The sequence below is a fragment of the Ptychodera flava genome, chromosome 21 (assembly GCF_041260155.1).
Source record: "Ptychodera flava strain L36383 chromosome 21, AS_Pfla_20210202, whole genome shotgun sequence".
In the NCBI taxonomy this organism is placed as follows: domain Eukaryota; kingdom Metazoa; phylum Hemichordata; class Enteropneusta; family Ptychoderidae; genus Ptychodera; species Ptychodera flava.
Window position 1 is genome coordinate 26,124,215 of NC_091948.1, and position 24,983 is coordinate 26,149,197.

At 37.8% G+C, this 24,983-nt stretch overlaps 1 protein-coding gene across 1 annotated transcript; it reads left to right on the forward strand.

The window, feature by feature from the left end:
* Positions 1-10,561: 10,561 nt before the first annotated feature.
* LOC139121853 (somatostatin receptor type 4-like) lies at positions 10,562-12,135 on the forward strand. Its single transcript, XM_070687081.1, has one exon. The coding sequence runs from the start codon at positions 10,683-10,685 to the stop codon at positions 12,006-12,008; it is 1,326 nt and encodes a 441-aa protein (XP_070543182.1). The 5' UTR covers positions 10,562-10,682; the 3' UTR covers positions 12,009-12,135.
* Positions 12,136-24,983: the final 12,848 nt, after the last annotated feature.

Here is a 24,983-nt window from a genome sequence, read left to right on the forward strand (position 1 = left end):
ATATTCTATGTCTCAGGAAACGAGACAATTTTAAGGCGATGCAACTTTTATGCTTCTCCACACAAGATCATTTATTCAGCGTTTATGATAATGGACTTTTTGATAAAGTTCAGAGCTTGGTCGAATATATCTACACAGTTCAAAGTCCACGTTACTTACTGAACATTCTTAAATTGCAGTTCTATCGGTATTCTATCTTTATTCATGAAAAGCCGTTGTAATAATAATGTTGTCAATTTGCCTTTATTTATTATTTATTGTTGGTTAATCTCTTTACCAAGATATTTGTGAATCGCATTGAGTGCATGAAGTGAAAGCTAATCTTGATATTTTTTCGAGTTGACAGGTCACAGCTTAATCGGTCACATTTCCCGATTGTGTTGTTTCCGAAATATTAAGAAACTTGTGTTACTGCAACGCGACAAAGACATACTAATATGAAAAGGTGACGCTAAGTTTTACTCTGCCATATTCGATATATGCAAACAGCCTTACCAAATTATGACTCTTGTACAGGCCATGTATGAAGTTGGCTTCGAAGTAGCACAATGCAAAACTTGTGTAACCTTCAAAAGTCACAGGGCAAAATTTCAAATTTTTTTCGATCTCATGGGAAAATGCAATTGATTGATGGAAACATCATCCCAAGCAAGGTCCTTGTTGATTGTTAATTTCACGCAAATGTAATTCAAACGGCAGATGTCTTTTCTATTCTAATAACATGCATTCCTTAAACATGCAGGTTATTTACAGCTTTATCTCTGAATTCTTTTCCATCAAATGATGTCATATCCGGTCATGTGCGTATTCAAATTTCCAGCTGAGGGGCAACGTGCGCGTACCACGTGCTCTGCACTGTGCAGACGACGTTTCTTTGCCTGTTACTTGGTGACGACAATGTCGTGGAACTCATGTCCAGATCACGTGGTTGATATTGAAGAATAAATTGATTAACTCGACTAGACTTTAAAAGAAGACCACATGACTGATAGTATGTTTAATTATCTCTTTAATAACATTAAAGTCTTAAATAAACTCACTATAACATTTACATTCCGAAACAAGGAAATATACATTTATATCTTTTCAAAACACAATAAAACAACACTTTAACCAATACGGTGTCACCATTGTTTGTAAGCAAACCTTCACATCAAACAAACGCTTATGGGTTGACTCAATATAAGGAGATGTGTGAGCACAGGTTATTTGACCTAAACGTGTGATATTGCTGTTGCCAAGGTGACGCTCGTCCACCCTTACTATCTTTTCAAGTGCTAATGTTCGCCTCCTCCTGGCGGTGAAATGCTACCTTTGGTCTGCCTCGAAATGTTTTCTCGATAACGAAAACATTACTCTGATATTTATATTGTAAAAACACTTCACTATGCAATCAACGAATCGACAGAGGTACGAGAAATGACAAAAACTTGGCATTAACTTTCTTTCCAATCAATAAATCAATCGAACATATATTCTTGATCAATTATGCAGTCAGATATCAATTATGCCGTCGATATGGGTGAATTTAATCTTCCAGAGTGTCCTGCTTAGTGCGTAAACCCTCCTACTTCCTTACAGATACAGTTACACATACATACATACATACATACATACATACATACATACATACATACATACATACATACATACATACATACATACATACATACATACATACAGACAGACAGACAGACAGACAGACAGACAGACAGACAGACAGACAGACAGACAGAAGAGAGGCAGAGAGGTAGACAGACAGATCGACAGACAGACAGCAAACAGATATACAGGCGGACATACTGACCGGCAGACATTGGAATCACAGGAATGTACAGAAACATATAGAGTCCTATCCTGCTACTAAATGTACACGTCACAACTACACATATGAAACAAGCTACTCCCTGACGACGCATTTATAGTTTCAAAACGCCACTGGCGATGATGTTAATAGGGACCACTTGCAGACATGCAGAAAGAGATCTGATGATTGCTCCTAAATTTCACAGATGTGAGCGCAATAACGAGAAGCTTGTATTGCCTCTTTAACACAACGATGTATTGTTCTGATAACTTTCGCGATAAATGCCTTACACATTCACAGATATCCCAGTGTATAGGTGAAGCTTCAGCGCCCTGCATATATACCAGTTATCTTGCGAATTTCATACGACGCTGATTGCATATGATCCGCTTTCTGGGTCACACGAAGATCGTCATCGAACGATGATCGCCGCTTACTCCACACGAGTATATCACTTTGACTGGCTGACTCATCCTAAGCCAAGATGTGCACTTTTATCATTGCAGTTGTTTCAAACGTTTCGTGGCGCGTGTAAAACAGATTTCACGCTTCTTACCTTACACATTCAACATTATTCTGAACACTCCAAATTGCTTCAACGTGGGCGCAGTCTCACTTAATTGTCTACACTGTGGGTTAAATGGCACAGCCAGTGACGTAATTCACACGGCACATTCTGCTAACGTACGACAATATAATGCTTCATCTGACGAATTTATCTGTTTGCCTGTGAATGCCAAGCCGATGAAAAGACTCATTCAAGTTATATCGATCAAACAGGCAATTTCTGTAGAAAGACTCTCATGTGTACACGGTTTGATTACAATTATGAACTAAGTTGTAACAGTGCTCGCACTCTACTACACACAGACATACATATATACATACATACATACATACATACATACATACATACATACATACATACATACATACATACATACATACATACATACATATTTGTTTGCTTGTTTGCTTGTTTAACGATAATTAATTTCATTTACAATTAATTATGAATCGACGAATAGCCTTATATATATATATATATATATATATATATATATATATATATATATATATATATATATATATATATATATATATCGAAGTACACAGATGTTCTCGTGGGAAATTACAGTACTCGATGCAAAGCAGATATATATATATTCATTTTTATTCATACATGTATTTGCCTATAAAATATCTAAAACCTGGTTTGAATGAAATAATATTCAAAACCTAAGCTTATTACCGAAGGTTTAGTCTAAAGATTTGGTTTCGAGCAATTTGGTATTTAAAGGTTCAGTGTCCGGAAATCACAATATTTCCTGCGAAAATTCAATATCGCCAAAAAAATTATCAGAAATAAATCTTCTGGCAAAGGAACACCGACGCCATATATATGTAATCATATCTAGTGCGAAGTTCAGCCTGCATGTAAGAGCAAATGCAAATTGGATTTTATAAGGTAAGCATAGAAAAAAATATTCAATTTTGAACACTGTTTTGCATAATTAATAGATATTATGAAACACTATACTATTTGATGTCAACTAATCCTGACGTCTGATTGAAATATGTGTCTTAGTGTCACTGTTTGGAAAAGCTCCATTAGTGCGAGTAGCCTACAGATTGCCACTCAAAAGAATAATTGCGCAATTTAGCTGTAAATGGTCAAACTAATTCTGAATTAAGTGAGGTACGCGAAGCAATTGTGGTTTAACTTCAAGAAATCCAGGATTTTAACGATAACCCTGTTTTTTCAATTATAGAATTAGAAAAGAAAAGTATTTTGTCGCGATTCAAATTGCGTTCCGTGTCTCAAACAGTAAATGACATGCTGTAGAAAGTCATTTAGTTGTTCGTAGAAAAAATGGTCCAATGTTTGTGTTGTGTGTCTTGCGTGAAAGAAGAAGATTATGAAACCAGACTTAAATTTAAGCGAGTACAAGTACATGTTGTCCATTCGACTAGCGTTTCTTTGAAGTGACAAACTATGTCGGTGAGTACTGTTTTACTGTTGTGCACAAGCGTTTGGTGACAATTTCCGTTCAAGTCATTTACATCCAAAGTTCTTTGAATTTTTTCGCTTTAAGTGAACTCGAAGGTCGTACAGAACAATGGTCCTACATATCCACTTACGGTTTGCAGCGGCGTTATTTTTACGTTTACAGTAAAGCAATGGGTATGTTTAATAGTGAGGGTTTTAAAATTGACAAACACGCGATACGTGTAGACCAGTGAAAACCATGAACATACAAAATGAGTTGATTTCACTCAAAGCCTTTTTTCCAGAGCGATGTAATCTTGTACAACTTAACGTAACGATAGCTCTTACTTTGAACAGCAATATATCATTTAATTTTTCGCGTAAAAGGTCGTGACCTTTATTAACTTTCGATATCTTCTACATACTATGTATGACTTGAATATGTATATTAAACTAAACATCGGATAACACGCTGATTGATAAATACAGTGAAATAATACTCTTACAAACAGCTTTTACACACGTGGATCAGTAAAAGCAATTCAAAGTTCAATACCATTCGACACCCATTTTGAAAGCAAAAAACCATCCCGAGATTCAAACAGTCAAATGAATCAAATCAAAATTTACTATTTCTCCCTAACTTATTACAGGTCGAAAAATTACATATATTCCATATCTTCCTCCCCCTTTTCTCTCTGTGTCATCGTGCGTAGCCTTTTAATAGTGTTATAGACTTTAACCTTTTTAGCTGTTTTTTCTTGACGGTTTACTTTTCGTAACGTCGTGCTGCGTTCGAGTAAAATTGGTTATAGTTATGGGCAATGATCATTGTTGTTGTTGTATCATCACCAGAATACATACTTTTATACGTGCTTCAGTTGCAGTTGATAAAACACACTGTCCTAATAGCTTGTTTTCCCGCCAATTCGCTTACTGGGAACATGTACTTTCCATGGCTTTTTTCTCTTGCTGTATTTTGAACAACATACCCTCGACATGGCCAGCGTTTTTCCGATGACCTGTTGTGTCACTATCCGCGTCGGACACTCTACTAAGTAACTTCTGCTAGATTCTCAGCGTCATAATAGTGTCAGACCAAAACTTCCTTGTGTCAAACGATTGAATGATAGTGGCACTACCAGACATTTTACGATTTTTTATTTTCTAATTTCAGTAGGACCGTAATACTTTTACATTTAATCAACTTACACATGAACCAACGTTAATTTCTTTATATTTTGAATATATATGTGATGAGATTGTACAAAATTATGTAGAAGACTATCTACACCCTGAATTCTAATATCTTAGAAAATCAAAGAATGAGGTCGACCCGATGCAGGAGATGTTACAAACCAAGGCACCTTATCTTTTCTACCTGGTTGTTTATCTGTGGTTGCCAAAACGTTCCCATGTGGACGATACCATATGGAAGTCTCGGTGTCAACTCAGTAACGCTTGTGCTGCGAACCGCTGCTGATTCCCCATCATACCGCAATAATAGAGATTGGTGTTAGAGAGCCGTAACAATAGCAGACTGGAGTGATTGACGAAAGCAGGCATGTAAATGAGCCCTTATATCTCGAGCTTTTTTGGTAATACTCTATCTGGCGATATATCTTTGCTCGTCTTTCCTCCTCCCTGTCTATTAATCCGTCCATCCATCCATCCATCCAAACATTCTCTCTTGAAAACATTTGATGCAGAATTAGTTTTAGCACAGATGTAAAACATTGGTTTACACAATACTTGACGTTTCAGTGATGTAAACCTTCACAGCACCGAAACATCCGTCTGTTGATGTATGCAACTTTGCTTTCTGGTCTACCTACAACTCTCCTATTACTTATAAGCACCGTCCGTATGAAGAAATCGTTAAAAATCGTGCAGATAATTATTCAATTCGCAAACTGAAACATGTAAGATACGGTAAAATATGCGCCCTACATTTTTCCGTATCGGACAGAAGTTGAAATACACTTAAAAAGATTCATTGACTGTGCTTGAAAACGCGGTGACTCAATCTGTTTGAAGGACATGAAGCGGTATAGAGGTAGAGAGACACATTGTACACTTTGAATAAACAATATGAAATGAATAGCCAGGAGCAACGTTGTTCACAGATTTCTCGGTATTTTATGTATTTTCTACTAATTTGCCGTTCGGGGACTGGTGAAGTTCTTTAACGTGAGTCTGAATGATCAATCTTATGAATCTTTACAGTGAGAGTAACGATTTTGAGATTCTGATCGTGACGTTCGTGTGGGAATACCATATCAACCAGCGAATGATGCTAAAAGTGTCTCGTTTCTGAAGAAACGTCTGTAGATCGCTCTTCTTTTCCCGTGTGTATAACTTATATGTACATGGCGTAATAGCTACGCTTGCAATTTGTAGACAGAAAAATTTGACCAAAACATAACAAAAAATTGCAGGAATGAATTGAAACGTGTGCCAGGGTATACATACGATAGTTTATCACATCATTATTTTATTTATTTATTTATTTATTTATTTATTTATTTATTATTTATCCAAAAGACACTCAACACTAAAATATGGGGGAGGTAAAACAAAAATGTTTGACAAGCCTCGGTTTTCTAATTTTGTTTTTTGAAGGAGAGGAGAAATGTCGCTATCGCGGTCTGACTCGATTTGTTAGCAAAGCTAGTTTTGACATGATTAGCAGTGCTTGAATCAGGTTTAAAGAGTGGTTTATGTTGATGTCTTAATGGTAAGTCTTTGCTCTGGTATGAAGTTAAGATTTATCTAAAAGCAAAAATAGATAACAGTTGCCTGTGGACCTCGGAAGAAATAGTCCGGGGTCATTCAACGAAGGATCAATTTAAGGTCAGTGTTGATTGAGGTTTTCATATAAATGACAATCCTAAAATGTACAGCGCCCAAAGTTTGTCAATTATTTCACATGGGGAAGCTATTGTCAGTGTCTGACTATTTTAAATTATTCGTGGTTTTTGGTAAGTGTTGTTGAATTTGTTTTAGAAAGCACACGTGAAGTATAGGATCTCCTCTAAGAAAATATTATAATTAGCAGACAATATTATGATAATGTACACTCAAATTTGTGACAGACTTCGCTAGTACAAAAGCATGATTTATTAACTTTAGCCTAAGAACCTAAAGCTACAATCACAGGAAAGGTGAGTGACACGAACAGAGTTACCCATAGTACATTGACTTTCTTTACCGTACGGGAGTCCTCAATACGGCTGACACATATATCCCTGCATGTTCAAGTAGTCTTGAGACCTTTTTACGAATGTTACATTCTATCCACGATCAATTAATCATTGAAGCTGTGCCGTATCAGGCGGTTACACCTTCAATTCCCTCAACAATCCATTCACAGTTAAGGCTGGAGATCCGCAAAAGTGATTATACACAGACCAAACTACAAGTTTGTTCAGATATTTTTAGTAACCTGACGCTAAAGCTTTCACAAGAACCAATTAAACAGTGAAGTTAGGCTTGTCCTATGTATACAGTCTCTTTTAATTAAGTTATTTTTTCAACTGCTGACCAAAAACATTTTACAATTACACCTTACATCTCAATAAGATTTCTTACTATCTCCTATCCTTCCTTGCAACTGCAATAATTCTATTGTGATGATTTCCAGTTAGGGGTCTTGTTGCTTGATGAAATCGTCCTCATCTACCACCGACGATCCGTCTGTCGAATCGCTAATTTTTCTAATTCTCCTGCACTAGAAAATTCCTATTTCACTTGATGTCAATTTGATGGTGTAACTCTCCATCGGTTGTCTAGTCTACCTCAGATTCTGCACGGGCTAAATTTTAAAGTACAAATGGTATTGCGCATTCGTGATATTCGAGACAAGATGGCATCAATTACGGTGTAGTAAAACGGTACCGATGAAATCTGAAACCATCGCGACATCACAACTTGTTGTTGTCAACAGCCGCATCAACCATTGAACAGGAGTTTAAGAAAAACTTCCGTTATTCCAAGTATTGAAATGTAGAAACACATCATCAATTTATTCAGGAAAACGATAGAGTAGACTTAATTATGTTATGTTGATTCCTCTAAAATCGAAACCTTGTCATAAATTCCGAATTATGAATAATCCATAATCCATATGATAGAGTTGAACTTACTGCCTGGAAATTATTTTAGAGATGCAAGTAACGCAAGAAACAAATAGTAGTCTAAATTCCATTTGATATATTCCATTAAACATATATATATATATATATATATATATATATATATATATATATATATATATATATATATATATATGTTTGTATGTTTGATGTATGTATGTATAATATGCGTCTATTAAATAGTTACCTCTCATCGTCAGTTGGTCTTGTGCTAGAACAAATAAAATTTATTGTTTTCGAAAGTGATATCTATGATGAGACGTACTGAATAAATCCCAAAGGTTAACGCTCTGAAAACGTTTTGAAATCGTCTAGCGCGAACAGTTAAATAAGGATGTGTTTGTACTTTACATTCTTACATCACAGAGACCGAGCTTCGCATTTTGATTTGCGATGTCATGTAGACGACATTATTTAAGTAAAACGAGGGGTGTTTTGTTCCTGTAAAATTGGTAATGTTAATCTCCTTCTGCATTTATAGACATTCGGCTGGTTTAATTTCCGAGCGATACTGTTCGAAGTCTTCGTCGCCTTCATGAACACGAGGCTAAATCTACAAACGACATGGATATTAATTGGTGGTTCTCTTCTTATTGCCGTGTAGCAAGGTTTAGTGTAACCTCAATAGAAACACGGCTGCTATTTCCCAATGTAACTCAGTAAGCGAATCCATTGAATTGAAAGAGTTGTATGACACCAATGTTTGAACACGTTTCTCTTCTCAAAATGGTTTAGACTGTAACTTAGATGATACCAAAGGGTTCTTGGAATGTGAATCTTTGCACGACGCGTTTTAACAGTACATTTTGTGCAACTTTGTATCTGTATTCTCAGAGTAGCGGTTCAAATTTTAACTTTAAACATTTCATTTCCAGTGGCGGAGAAATTGATGAGAAATTTTGATGGCGCCATGATCGTTGGCTGTCGTTGTCTTTGATAAATGAATTCTTGGCATGGCGTTTACGTTTGAGTGACAACTAATGTCGCTCTTTACGTTCGTAATTGGACGAGTAACCGTATCGGGATGATACTTGTGATATAAAGTTAATATTGTCATAATACTGACTAAGCTAAAGAGACCGCAAGGCCAGGATGTACTATACATGGAATAAATCTGTACTTTCCGTTACTGACCGACACAGTTGTGGCGTTACATGGAAATATTTAACCATTTGCTATCCCTCAACCCATTAAACTAGAAATGGCAGTCGTGACACGAATACCATACACTATTTGCATTAAAATTTTGGAACAGTACAAACGTTGAGTCTATCTGTAAAATCATGTTTCGACATACAAAATTAGCGCAAAAGTGAATAAAAAGTGGACAGAAAACCTACATTAAATTTATTTCAGAAATTCTGGTGATGTTTATTTTAAATATGTAAATTATAAAGATTGTTTAAAAAATACGGGTCAAACTCTACCACAGGGAAAACGGTAACAGTGTCATTACGGGCGACATGGGAACAAACAAGGTTACGTGCGGATAGTCTGGGTATTAAAATAAATGAAGGACTTTATACACAGAGATTGTACAGGGTTGAAATAAATTCAATACGCACAGCTGATGGTAAAGCCCACCTGTGACCCGAAGTATTACCGCTATCATTCGTTGTCTCCATTCTGGCGATGCAATCACTGCCTTTGACAAGTAGCTGTACACGCAAGCTGGTCGGGCTAACAATGCAAAGCTCTGTTCTGGTATGTTCAACCTTGTCCCGAAACATGATAACGGCGAGCTTGTTTTGCTCATGAATATGACGCATCGACTGTATTCTTTCGCACACGTCGTGGTCAAGTCAATGCAAGCAATTTCCAGTCGTGAAATATTGGTATTTTCGTATAACCGTTAACCTAATGATGAAGAGAGCTCGTTAAGGTGACGTCAGGGCTGCTTAGATTTATCAAGAACATTTGACACCGGACTAGATCAATACTCGTTCCGATGACTCCCCCCTCCCCCGTTTAAATTTTATAACTTCTTTCATGGACACAGCATTACAACTGAGCTCGTTCCAACAGCCTACACGTGAGTTTTTCACCGTGTATCACTATGGACGGGATCCGATTTCATATGCTGACATTTAATTATCTGATTGACCCCTCAGGTAAGGTCATTCACAAGAATTCCATGTAAATGTGAAATCGATTACCCGCTGAAACTCATTGCTCTGATAGTTGCCATGACAGACGCGCCCGCTTCAGTTTGCTATTGACACGGTGATGTGTAGACGCATTTAAATATTCTCGCTGCTTATTTTGGGTGTTTCATCCTTGATTCAAGTGCCACAAAGCATATTTTGTATTCGACGTCCTTGTTAAAGAAAGGATCATCTACGGTTATATTTGTATCTGATGTGGATGGTGATTAGCACGTGTTTTACGTTCCACGATGAAATTGTCAATTGATACTTAGATTGTGCCAAGATTAGGCGAAGTAGCAGCCAATAGTTAACCGCATTTCATTAAAGGCTCGATATTTCATTGACATGCCCTGCATTGGTGCTTATTCTGCAGTCACGTTGGTCGCGGCTCGCACGCGGTTGTTATAAAGCACGTCGATAGTCAAGTCCGTGTCCAATTGAAGAAGAGAGCGGGAGCCGAGGTCAATGGACGGTCCGACGATGCGTGCTACACAGGGTACTTCAATGTTCGACTTTAACCTGAAATAAGTCGTGACGTCATCACCAGGCGAGTGCTGCATTCTGAAAGCTGCGCGTGTAGCGCCATGGAGGTAGAGAAAGAGCAAGCGAGTAATACATCGTCGGCTCTAACGTTGTACTCGTATGATATACCCAACAGGGACAGGACTCCACTGGAACTTACACTGCACATGAATTTGACATCGAGGATTGTGTTTGACACGGGCCTTTTGGACCATTTCAACGTTTCAGCGACTAATGTCACCGAAGTCGATGGATCTGCCTGGCCTGTGTGGATTCGATATTTTGTCGTTCCACTATTCTTTGGCATTGTTTGCCTGGTAGGAATTGTGGGCAATAGTATTGTCATTGCTGTTCTCCTTCGTTTCACAAACATGCGAACAGTTCCAAACATCTACATCCTAAATCTAGCCTTTGCAGATCTGTTATTCATGTTCAGCATTCCGTTTTTAGCATACCAATACGCCACTTCCAATTGGATCTTTGGCAGAGTGCTTTGTAAGATCGTCTTTGCAGTGGATGGCATGAATATGTTCACGGGAATTTTTATTTTGACCGCGATGAGCATTGACAGATATTTTGCCATAGTGCACGGCATCACCTCGATGAAATACAGAACCGTGAAAAACGCTCGCATTGTCAACTGTTGTCTCTGGTGCCTGTCGATCCTTGTGACGCTGCCGCTGTGGATGTACTCAACAACCAAGCACAGTGACCCTGAGTCTAACAGAATTCGATGCGATGTCTACTGGCCTGAGAAAATACTCAGCACTTATTTCACAATTTTCACGTTTGTACTGGGCTTTGCCCTTCCAGTTATAATCATCTCGTGCTGCTACGTTCGCCTCATTGTCTACATTATTCGTTCCAAGGGCCCAAGGTCCGAAAACCCGAGGAGAGCGGCCGGTTCTCGGAGGGTTTCTTTGCTGGTTATAACAGTCGTCACTATATTCGTTATATGCTGGCTCCCGTTCTATGTGATGCAGTTTGTACTCGCACGTGTAGAAAAGAAAGACATAACTCTTGGAATATATGTGACTTATTACATTAGCCTCTGTTTGGGCTATGCCAACAGCTCCCTGAATCCTCTCGTTTACACCTTTGCTGGTGAAAATTTCAGGAAAAACCTCGGCAAGATATGTCGCCGTCACAGACGCCGAAAAATCCGGCGTGGTCGTCACCGTGTGGTGAGGAAGGGAATATTAAAGAAAGTGACTCGAGTAAATCGGCCAGCGGTGGCCAATTTTCCGGCTAACGATGCGATCAAACACGAACATAAGATGCACACAGCTATTCACATGGACGCCATAACAACAACGACAACAACACTAGCAACGAGAGAAACATGTAAATACTCAGTCTATCATGACACAATCACGGACGAAATATAATTGGATTACAAGAAGAATGCTTAGTAATGTCAGTTGAGTATTACTGCACGGTATACTTTGTATATCAAGTGACACCCTGATTGTTACCGTTAAGTTTGAGTCTAGGATCTGTATATATCACACAGTAAGCATCAGATATATAATACTTTGGAATATCTGTTTATTACTGTAACGTACACTCCACTACTTCACTCTAGGTCAAAGGTCAACATCGGATCGGTTAATCGGTTAGGGAGGCGACTGGACACACAAGAGCAAGTTATAATATTGCAGCCATTATGCTGTCGCTATCACATTTACGACAAAGAGAATTTATCTTATTGGCAATGGCGAATATATTGACTACGACATTGTCATGCATAAACTTGTTAGTGTTCGATTCCACAAAGTTCATAAACTGAACCACACATATGCCGGTGTAAATAATTATGACTTGTTTCCGGGGATGACAGATTTCTATTAGCCAAAGAAACGCGTGTTTTGGTTTTTATTTTGTTAGCTAGGCATCAGAGAGACCGCCATGATGTCTGTGTGAGGCTGTTCCGTGATGTTGGTAAGGAAGCGATCAACACACGAATGGCTGTCAGTATCACATATTGCCCAGGGTGCGATAATGTCCTTGTGCGCGATGGTTCGACACGCCTGATGAAATCGGATTTCATTCTTTATTGACCTTCCTAACAAAATTCGCCTTAGTTACATGAGTGACAATTTGTGACTTATGTCGTGTGTTGCAATGATGCTATTATATAATATCTTAATTTTGAAATCCCAATTTGTCACGCTCAACTCCGATCTTCGAATCGAAATTGCTTTATCCACCGTGACGCTGGGGAGTCAAAATTTCACCGAGAATCTACGTGATGCTAGCATTTAATTTATCGTTCATCAGTGGTAGCCATGGCCTTTTAGATTGTTAGCATTGATGGTTTTTTGTGCATCTATTAATATTTAAGCTTTGTGTAATGTAAGGAAAATATTAATTTTTCATAATCATGTTGATCAAACAAACTGCTTAGGTAATAAATGATTCAGTCTTTCGTAGACATTGTTTGCTTCAAAGCGCTTTTCTGTCCAATATATACTTATTCCCAATCTTGACCTCTTAATCAATCTTAACATATGTCAAAATATCCGTAAAACGCCGCGTATTAAAATAAATGCTTCACCACTGAAGCGAGCAGGAACATCGCGCATGCGTATATGAGTAAACGGTTGAACGCACCGTAGAGCCAGTTTTTTCTTGGGTACAAATAGGAACTCCGGTCACAATTTCTACAAAAGCCGCCAATGGACATATTGTTGATAGAACCGATGAACATTTCATTAAATCGTGACACCATTTGATACCTTGCTGAACCTGAATCCATGTCTCCGCTATGCAGTCATATTGGCAGTTCTCTTGTAAGTTGCGTAGTATCAGAGTGCCGGCAAGTCTCGATACACGGCAGTAAAATACATCTCGCTGGAAATGCAAGACTGACGGATTGAAAAACAGCTATTGATCTGTTTACTCCCAGGACGGAGATCGCTGGAAAAAAGCCTAACTTTGATACCTATCGATGGGAATTAGATAACAGTGTCGAATTTTCTTGGCGTAGTGGTTCTTCGATTTACATGTTAGCTGAATCCGCGAAAAATTACGAATGTAATGACGTCTTTATTTAAAATTGTAAACCTCTCAGGGATTTGATCGTATTCAATTGAATAACAAGGTGATAATATCATTCTTTGGAACCCGAAAAGCACATCAGATTAAAAAATGCACATCTACTCAATAGCACAAAAACATACAACCATATTTGTCGGTTTCAATTAGGTCACAGTACAAAGCTACAGAGATTTCCCTTCAGAGTTCGCATATCAATACATATCATAGGAATCTTTCTATCGGTTTTGTAAACAGGGTAGATCGTTGAACAACAAACATCCATATGGCCAACCCCACGATAAACATTGGAAACCCTTACGCTGCGGACGAATCCATGTATAAAAATTGTAAGTAAAATCGTCGAAACGTTGTTTCTCGTGAACGCCTTGATACCGTTATAATCGGCATTAGCTTTGTTGTGGCCATCAATATTAATCTCATTTTCTTGTCTGGTCATATATAAAATTTGTTCAACCCAAAGGGAGCTGGTGCCACATTACACGATGATAGTGAGATGCAGGAAGACATCGGTTTCGCAAATGTACAGCGAAATAAGTCTCCTGAATTATTTTCCATTCAAATGATACAACTTTCAGAGCAAATGAAAAGACTTACAGATTTTAACTAGAAACATGGCGTTCATCAGTTTGATGTCAGTGTTGTTGTTTTAGCACGTATGTTGTGATTTTGGTTGTTTGCGGTCATACCGAATTGTAGAATTGCTGAGGTTCAAAACACGATGAAAACATTTTATTACGATTATCTTCGGGTATCGGGAGATATTTACGACCATCACAAAATCAATCCCGGCAGCTGCTCTTGGCAATTCTAATATCTATTATTGGAGTCACGTCGGGCTGATTTACGTATTTGTATCATTTTGCTCCTGTTCATAGGTAAAACATGTATGAATTAAAATAAAAATATTGTTGAAAGTCGTTTCCCTTTCATTGCCTATTCGGAAAAACCTCTACATGGAGTGTATGGTGAGTTTCCAAAACGCGCCAAATATCATTGTCGGTCAGAGCTCTAGTTTTGAGAGCAATCAAACAATCTCGTAATTTTCACACCTATTCATACATGACGATGTTGGCTTAATCCCACAAAATAGTCATTTCAAATTTCGCTGATAGGAAGATGTGTTTTTATTTGACTTAGCTTGCGCTAGGTTGGTTTATTCCTCCTCCCCCGCCGCCGCCTTTCTGATAAAATAACCGACAGTGAAATACAGAAGAAATCAATTACTGCATTAGCCAGGATAAAATGTTTCTGCTCAGATGACATTTCTGAATGTCAGCCAGAAATTCATCCGTTTCATTATAAACAACTCAAATAACGTATGACTTCGACGGAATTTAATTCAAGCTATGTTTTTAACGATTATGCCGACGTTTCGTCATTACTTGTGCTCCCTAACCATTATTTCTATGGAGAATGTTTACTTGGGCGTGTGCACTAATTCAGTGTCGACTACAGCGGCGAAAGGTGCGAACGATTCAAATGCTGCCTTCAAAAGAACTTTGGGCGATACGATCGATCTGTCAAAAATGCCTCGTATTCGTTGATAATCTAACAACAGCCTTCCCTCTAAATGTTATGTCATTTAAAGTAATATGTGTGATATGTAAAGGTAGGATTTGGCAGTGACGCATAAGCATACACCATCAGATATACCCACTGGTGTAGTATGTCGTTACCTGCATTGAACACCACGTGTCTGTAGAGTGCGACAACAAAGCTATAAGCATAGGATTACTCGAAAATCTGTGGAAAATAAAATTTATCAGGGAATCTGACACCATTTGATCACAATAACATCTTCTTGTAAGTGTATGTTCTTTGAAAAATCTAGCCTGTTAAAATATAGTATATAGTCGCTTCGGTTGAGTATCCTTCGCCGGGAGGTGCGCACTACATGTGAACAGTAGCACGTCCATGTTGATAGAGTACTAGCATATTGCTCTACCCAAGGCGATTACTTTGAGGTCTGAGAGCTAATTTCACTCCAGCTTCCTTGAAAGGGTTAAGGGTGCCAGGGACAAACATTTCACCGACCTTTAGTCTGCAGGGCGCGAGGACAAACAGACAGACAGTCAAATGGATCAGTATTTAAATTTAAAATGGGAAGGCCAGGCTGAATACGTAAAAATGATTATTAATAACATAAAACTATGGCACAGCTAATCTCAGTAAAACAAAACAATGCAAACACCATTCTTGTATTCTCAGGTTTTGGCAAGTTAACGGTATATATTTTTATGGAACAATACAGTTTCACACCGAATAACATTGCATTTACTTAACGTGAAGTGCCATGATAAGGCAGAAACAGCATTCGAAAGTGCCAATTTACTGAACTTTGTGTTTGCTGGTGTAACTCAACGATTCGATGAAACGAGAAGCGTTCGATACGGCCCGGAGCCATTATTTTACACCCGGAGCCGAATACAATATAACCGTTCTTAGTGCGGTAAACGTCGGTGACTTGAAATCCTTGGTGCTATCGTCACGTACTCGTGAGATCTTGTACAATCTCCTAATTATCGACAGAGAAACCAGAATTGACAAGTGAGAAATTCCACCAGTAACGACGGCGTTCTAATTGGTCCAAAATGTCTAAACAAGAATATAAGCGAAATCGATACGATTCAATCAAAGGCATTTTGTAAATTCATCGTTATCATTTCCGGGTCCTTCTCTTGTGATGTAGGGCTTCGCTACGAAAGGCTTCCCCTCAAAGATCGTAATTCAGTATTTAAAAGCGCACTTCCTTTTTAATTCCACTTTTCTGTCTGCATCAAAAGTCTACCGTGATGTTAGGAATTTGCGGACAAATATTTGACCTTTGAGAGTAATGCGTTCTCTGACCTCTGAAGGTTGATGTTAATTTCGACCTACCTTAAGCAAATTTAGACCTAATTTATGAAAATTCTGAACAACAAAATTCATCAAGGACATGACTGACACATCCGATATAGATTTGAATATAATTATGCGTACTGTTTGTGGACATGGCGTCTGGTCATGAACATGATGACGTAGTAAAAATAGAATATTAGTATATTAAGGTCGAGTTGTCATAGCCCAGAATTGGAAGAAATACCAACAACTTTTTGCTCATGCTTCATGAACCAAGATCGCGATTGATGATTGTAAGGATCGTTCCCTAATATGACATAAGGCGCAGTCAATGTCTCTTCCTTGTCCACGGTCAGATTTACCATAAATCCTGTGAAAATTTGTAACGCTGGCGGGGACAGCCAAGATCCCGGTGAGATCCGTTCATTAATATGCAAAAATGCTGTGCTCAGTAAAAACGGAGACGGAATGATGAATTCGCTTTGTAGGGTGCTCTTGATGCAGTTTTCTTTCGAACTGCAGGTTGCAAAAAGTGCCATCCTGATGCATTTCATTTACCTTACGGGACGGGATATTATTTAGTGATCTATGTGCTCAACATTGTATATCTTGATATCACTATGAAATGTGTGAAAGTCAGTGGCTCTATCAAAACACTATTCACAACAATGAGACAGGACAGGGAATATTCTAGTAACGACAAATTCTAGCATCGACAACAGTAATTTCATACGAGGACATCTGTACCCTGATAATTTTATGTATATATATATATATATATATATATATATATATATATATATATGCACACGTATGTATCTATGTACATGTATGTATCTATTTATCTTTTTATGCATATATCTATTGTTTACGTATGCCATATTATCAACGTGTCAAGGAAATATTGAAACTTTATGTTGCATGCTTTTTACATGCTTTTGAAGCAAGATATCTGAAACCGAAATGGAATCTTTGCAAATTTACAGTCTAATAGGGAAGGAACTAGAGGGCCAATAACTCTTCTATGGCCCTGGAAATATGACAAAAGCATCTTTAAAGTTAACGTGTTCTTTTTTTTTAAATAGCCTGCCCCCTCAAACATGAAATGTAGTTCATCTTCCTATTGAAGTAAGCTTGCCAGGTTAGTTTTGTCAGATGACTATGAAATCTATTTTCGATCTTTGTGACACTCTCTTATCTTAATTCGCACACATTACTTTCACTATTCAGCCGTGTGCATGTACAAAAAGCCAAGGTCTAATGTAAGCATATCTATTAGATACGCTACAGTGAGTAGTTCTGTGCATATACGATTTTAAAAGTATCTCACTTATGACGAGTGTCTAAGTTCAGTGTTCAATATTCTACGCCGTGACTCGTAGAGTTTAGACTGACATTTCAGCGAACATGACAACGAAGTAAAATTGACAACAGATTATGAGCTTCTTGTGCGTTTTCTGTAAAGATCCCATCGAGCGACTAATTTGAAGAGGAGACGTTATATTTATTGCCACCCCAAATCTCTGCAGCTGTAAAAACTAGAGTGTACACGGAACTACGATTGTACCCTTCCTGGCAACGATTTTACAGCTATAGCAACGGTGTTACACACTTGAAATCTGCTAACATTTTTAAGTTTGACTGAGCTAATAGCTACATCGTTTGACGGATATTTAAACATTAAGATACATCGATTCGTGTGTATAGATGCAATATACTCCCGGCAACAATACAATATTATGTTTCTTTGTATCTTCTGAACATTCTGCAATACTATATGACATAACGGTCATTTTAAAACCTAACATCCGCTCACAGATACTCATCGATGCTATACAATTCAAGACACGAAACTGCCACCAGAAAGCTTCCGATGTTCAGTGGCAGCGTTCTTGACATCACTTTGACAAGGAAGATCTTAAACTCTCCTCTAAAGGAGTTTTTTTATGGGGTACTTGATTGCAAAAGTGTGGGAGAATAAGAAGTGGTAAATAACTGGACTTAGTGCCACGTCGGCTGTGCCATCTGGGGTTCATAGTTTGGGTTTATGGCACATGCTGAGGGATATGCGTGGTCAGGTTATGCTCATCGCTGACGGAAATGAAAGGACAAGCTTTTCGCTTTTACTTGAAGGCAACGACGCAAATGTTCATCGTATATTGCTAAAGTAGACAATGATCTCGACAAAGTAATTTCCGTTGTATGAATTTATGGAGGGAATATAATTGTTAATAAAACATGTTCTTGTTGTAAAACGAACAAAACCTCAAAATGTTCAATGTACTCTTACTTTAACGCCGTTGGACTTGGAATCTCAAATGAGTTGCCTGTTTGGCTGTTGGCGCATACATAAGGAAATAAGTACATTAAATCCAAATCACATGTTTTGCATTTGCACTTTATATCATGAAGATAATGTTATATCAGACAAAGACTGATGCATTGACCGGCTGCTTATCTTTATAAGCATTCGTTTATTAGTGTGGACAGCGGATTTGAACGTTATCACCCAAATTACAATATAAGAAAGTTTGACCAAAGGCAGTGACTTTTTATTACGATCAAAATCAATGTTCTTAGATACCCTTTCCCCTTATGGCACATTGTAAAAATTATACACGTATGTCAGCATCGCTTTATGGGCAGGATGCCATATTGTAAACAATTTAACCATGGCAACTATAAAATAAGTCGAAATAGCTCTAACGTTCTTCGAAATCTAATTTAAGTCTGACACCAAATCGTCTAAGAAGTGGTCAGTCAATGAAACTATATAACCTCGATAAACATCAGATATGTCTTGTTTTTGGCCATTATAGTTGATTTAGCTCCAACATTATTTTATGGCTCCTCAGTAATCATTATGTAATAAAACCTTTTAAAACAAAGTCTTTCGAAGCGACTCGTTTATTGTGATCTTTTGGTAGAATGTTAAAATACTTCACAGAAAGATTTCGGGCAATATGCGCACGTTTAAATCATTGAGAATGTTCACTTAAGTCAAATGAATTACCGGAAAACTTACTTACCGCACTTGTCATTTCCAAGGGGCATTTATGTGACAACGTAAATGTTAAAGCTGTGAAATATTACTAGAGTAACATTAAGATATGTTTAAAATACCTGACTTTTGCCAGTGAAATTTTGTGTAAAGTACTGAGGCTGTAGTATGTTCCTTGTCAACCTGTATAGTTTGATGAACATATTTGAGATATGTCTGTTTTATGTTTCGCAATCTTTTTGCTGTCATTTTATCTGTAATATATATCTAAACATCAGAAATACTCAATTTCCTGTCTTTTTAGTAACATTTCACATGAGTCTCTCCTTTTGATAAGTTAAACCACGAGAATCCAGCAGACGGCATCATTAGGCCTCGAACGACTAAGTGATGTCTAACGCCCGAACTTGGGATTTCGATTTGTAAACATCATATACGGAGATGACGAAGTTAGATTTAGTATTCAAAGTACACTTCATTGTGTATGCTAAGTTTCGGTCTTGGTTTTGCATTGTTTCACATTCAACAGGCAAATTATGCACACCTCTTCACACGATTTAAATTTTGCGTATTCAATACGATCTGGATTTGCGATGGCTTAAAAGAAGCAGGATAGGATTTTCACATTGAAAGGCAAGCCTTTTGAGGTCTCTGTTCAGCGAAAGCTTGCTCTAAATGGCAATTGAAGACAGGAAACCATGCCACTCAAGATAGAGTCTTTGGAACAGACATTATGCACATATTGAAACGAAGTTATCTATATATCTCAAAACAACCTACTTTCTGATGGGCACATAGAGGATAATCATTGAAAGATGTGTCTCCATGTACGAAAATGCAGCATTAACTTCAATTAGCGAGAATAAGTACTGAATAGCGAGAAATTCCAGGGACGGGAAATCATTAGGAATATTTGCATTACAATAGTTATAGTTATAGTTGTTGGTACAAGGCCGTTTTGCAGCATGTGGTGCAGATAGCAATTTCACACATCTTGCAAATGTAATGTCACAATGCAGTTTAACACATGTTGTAAAATATTCATGCCGCAATTTGTATCGTCAGCGTGGTCCTAATTATCTACATTCTCGAATGCATGTATTGCTTTTACAATGACATGCTCGCCAATATATCACGATGATGCCATACCACAGCCTAATCTGCTGCATTTACAGTAGATCAGACAATTTCACTTCACTGCTGCATCGTCATATATGTTACAGTGCACTTGGTCATTCTTACTGCCAGACCCAGTTCAAGAGAATGTTTTAGATCCCTTCTATGTACCGCAGCCGACAGCATGACAAAATGCACGTGTTCCTGTACACAATCAACCGAGAGTTTGTCAGATCGTATAGACACAGGTATTAATGTTTAATGTGACCATGTCTGCCCAAAGAGGATTCCGCGGTCGTGTTGTAAGAGCACATTCAACGCTTTTATGTTCGCGTTTTTATTGAGGAAGCCGAAGGTATAGTTAACAGTTAACTTAGAAGCATAGATGGAACTCGTTTCCCGTTGCGTGTTTATTTAGGAAATTTTAAGTCCTGCTCTAACAACCCAGGGATATCACTTTTTAGCAACATTTACACAGAGGTGCTTACAGTCATGTGCACTGACCCTTATGGAGCCGGGGGAAATGTTTCATTGGATGCTTTTTATTCAAATTGTAGTGACACAGTGACTATAAAAAGAGAATATTCGACCGCTGGAAATACCAAGTATTTATTTTCAAATTGAAATCGACACATTGCTACTCATTACCTTTAAATTCAGGCGCAAAACATGGGAATGGATTCAGAAATGCGCTTATGAAAAATGACTTCGTACTCTGTAACAGGTAACGCCTCACTTGACTGAACTCCCGTTTCCTGAAATTTATCGATGTCTTATCTCAATGTAAACATTTATCACAATGGAATACATGGAACTATATCTTTGAACCATTTATAAACTGTGTTAGGCGGCCTATAAATGCCTCTTGCCGAAGGACCCGCCTAAGGAATGGCCTTCTTTTCTTTCCCGGGGTGAGAATGTTAAGGCGTCTCCAATTAATTACTTCGATAGTGTAGAGCTTGGTTTAAGTACACAGCAAAGCAGAATGTCAGCATAATGGGAATACTCTAACCCACCGTGTTTTGCCCTTATGTATGCTGTCACTAAACAAATGTCTGCCATGGTAAATGGCGAATGTGTATTGAATCTGTCACGCTTGTGGTCTGCATGGATGGTGTTTGTGTTGTGAAATTTACTAAAGCACTACATGCCTTTTACTGGTTTAATAGTGTGAGCATGTTGTAACAGTCAGGTTATTGAATGGAAAATATATTCAAGTGAATGAAACCCACAACACGTGTTACAGGCGAGAAATCCTAAATTAATTCTTTTTGAAATGCAGTCATTCCTTTCACGGGACAATTAAAGGCGTAAACAGCAGTTTTCAGTATACAGGGTCACTGTGCGTTTATGTCATCAATAGACGTGTGTCATATGCAATCTTTTTATATTAAATAAATATCCGGCGCCATAGGTAGTCATATTAAACGCAACGCAGCATGTTCTCATGGGTTAAGTGGGGCCGACTGTCCCAGATTTAGGCTAACGCCATGATAAAAAGAATTTTGAATTTACAAATAGATTTATACCAGATTTGTATACAAATCTATCTTTTCCCACCAGTTTATCACTTCAGTATGTACCAGCTACGCTATTATTCGCAATAAAGCTCGCTGTAATAATTGGTCATGATTTAAATCCATAACAGTATAATAATAGTGAAAATATAGGTATTTGTAGAGCTATGATGCGTCCCGTGTGATACTGGGGGAGGAGATTAGATACGGACAAATCCTTGTGATGAATTAGCTAGGTTTATGCTCATAGGGGATAGTTAATATATAATCGTTAAAAATATGTTATTATGGTATTTCTATTCGTATTAAAATGAATTGGAATAACTTAAGTTGAATTGATATCATTGCATATATCATTTCCGATTTCGGGTTTATAATGTAGATCCTTACTTTAGAAATTTAATGAGCCAAGTTACTCTTAGGCGTGTTATTTTAGAAAGTATATATGTTAACTACAGCGTAATCAGATATCTAAAATTCGACATGCAGACTCTTTCAAGTGGCGGAAACTTCAGCTAGGTTCAACAGAGCCATCGATCAAACTGACCGTTTTCGAGTGAAGTCGTTTCCAAGCAGTAGATGGAGAGCGTGTAATCAATGAATAGATTTTTCAAGTCAGTCGTAACCAAACGCGGAGTATCGCATGAAATTGCGGAGAGTATGACAACGCATTGATCTAGTAAATATAGTCTGTTTGTCTTGTGTTTTTGCAGTGTGACCATGAACCGAAAAGTGCTGCTATCGTCTCAATCATATTCAACATATCTATTTTGACAGCCGGCAGCGACCACTTCTTAACAATCCTCGTCAGTTCAGGCCTTATCGTGTGCACTGTAGCGTGCTGCGCAGATCTTTTGATATGTGACGAATCTCTAATAAAATTATTTTGTTGACAAGTATTATTTGTTGCCGTAGATGGCCGCGGGGCATGTCCGTTCATGTTAGATTACTTAAGTGGATGCTGTGTTCATTTTATCGATTGAAAAATACGGGTATAGCCGTACCATGCATACTTTGCGCCAACCAGTCGATCAAAATACAGATATTGAGTATAAAAATGTGAATCCCCAAATACTACGACGCAAAGCTTATAGTAATTATTGCATACAATTTTCAAGTGCTTACACTGTTTAGGTGAACTTTATTTTACATGACTACCATGTTTAACATACATAAAACACTTTCTTCATAGTTTTATTTTTCAAATTAAATTTGACATAGGTTGTGACGTAGTTTGTTGTTGGATTATGACGACATATCGCATGCACAGATAATCATTTCGTTTTGGTTCTGATTCAATGAAAGCTTAAGGTAGAACGCGCCTCGGGGACAGATAGTCGGACTCTCAAATTTCTACTATTCTTTAATAATCTCCCACTTGTGGGGGCTCATTTTAAAGCTCTTGGAGAAAGAAAAACTTTTACTGTCTTAGTTTTCTCGAAAATCAAAAATTTAATTTCCCTCTGGAAACACAGAAATGTGGCCATTTTGAAATTGAAATATCGCAAAATGTTGGGAATTTTTTTCGCTAGTTCCAAACTTTGCCCGGTGACCCCGATTTTATTTGTTGATTTGGTAAGAGAATGGTTGAAAGTTTCATTCAGTAAAATTTGAGCAAAAGTTTAAGTCTTTCACTTTCGATGCGCATACTACCTTAAAACCACAGCCAATACATTTCATTCGGGTTCGGATGCAGAATGCAGCTACTCTTAAACATTTTTATTCAGATTAATCTACAGAGTATGTGTTCTGCATCACCTCAAGATTCGTCCAGGACTCGACAAGAAATATCAATAACGATGAAAGCTAAGACGGGATCAGGAGAGAGTAATATGCCATAATAGGGATAGATAAGTAAAATATTCATGAGACGCACCTCTGCTGTCAGATCGTTTTGTTCATGTAGAGTATATACTTGGCGATACAAGTGCATGGAACCATTGTAGAGGAATATTCAACTTCATAATATTAAACATTTATCAAGGCCACACGCATATTCTCCACTGACTCAAAATTTTTTTGATATCTTATAGACGAACCAAGGGAGGTCAAATGACATCCTAGTTGCAAAAGTATGTTAAAACTTTATACTCTGATCTTATAGTTTAAGGCCCGAGTGCCACAGGCTAGAATGTATTTGAACACAGCTATCTGATTTCAAAGGCTCCTTTCACACTAAGGTATATGTTCAAGACATGTACTTATCAAAAATTTCCTGCACATATCTCGGCGTTACGTTGCTGATGATAGCCCTGCAAAACTAATCTTATTTGACGTCATTCATTCAGTATTGATATAGAGGGACGCCCTCGGGTAATTTTTTGCTTAAATGGGTATGTAAGATGAGCATGCACCACACACCGTACTTTTGGGGTACCTTAAAAAGATTGTGGATTACCTTGAGAAGAAATGTTAAGTCTAGCAAAGAGATTAAACATCGCAGTGAAATCAACGTCCAGATGCATTAGATATCGGTCACCACGACGAACAAAATCCTCCCGCGAAAATCAATTTCAGTGAATTGACAGATGGAAGAAGAGCACAAAAACGCTTCGGATAATCACACTTTCGATGGGGTCAGCTGTGATTGACATTTCATCGGCGAAATTTTTAGCAAAAAAAGAGGAGATTTTTGGAATCGGTTAGTCATTTGACATTATATTAGATTCGTTCAGTTGATGTCTTTATTCCGGCAAAACCCTTGGGGCTAAGCCTAAGTATCGTTTTTAGCATTTAGTCCACAAATAACACCTTGGAAAATTACTTTGAGTTGGATCGCCCCGGGTATTGAAACAATGTCCACGACGTGTTCACTGTTTTACAACCTTAGA

Coding starts and splice junctions, on each gene's coding strand:
- LOC139121853 (XM_070687081.1), top strand. CDS start 10,683: ATGGAGGTAGAGAAAGAGCAAGCGAGTAATACATCGTCGGCTCTAACG.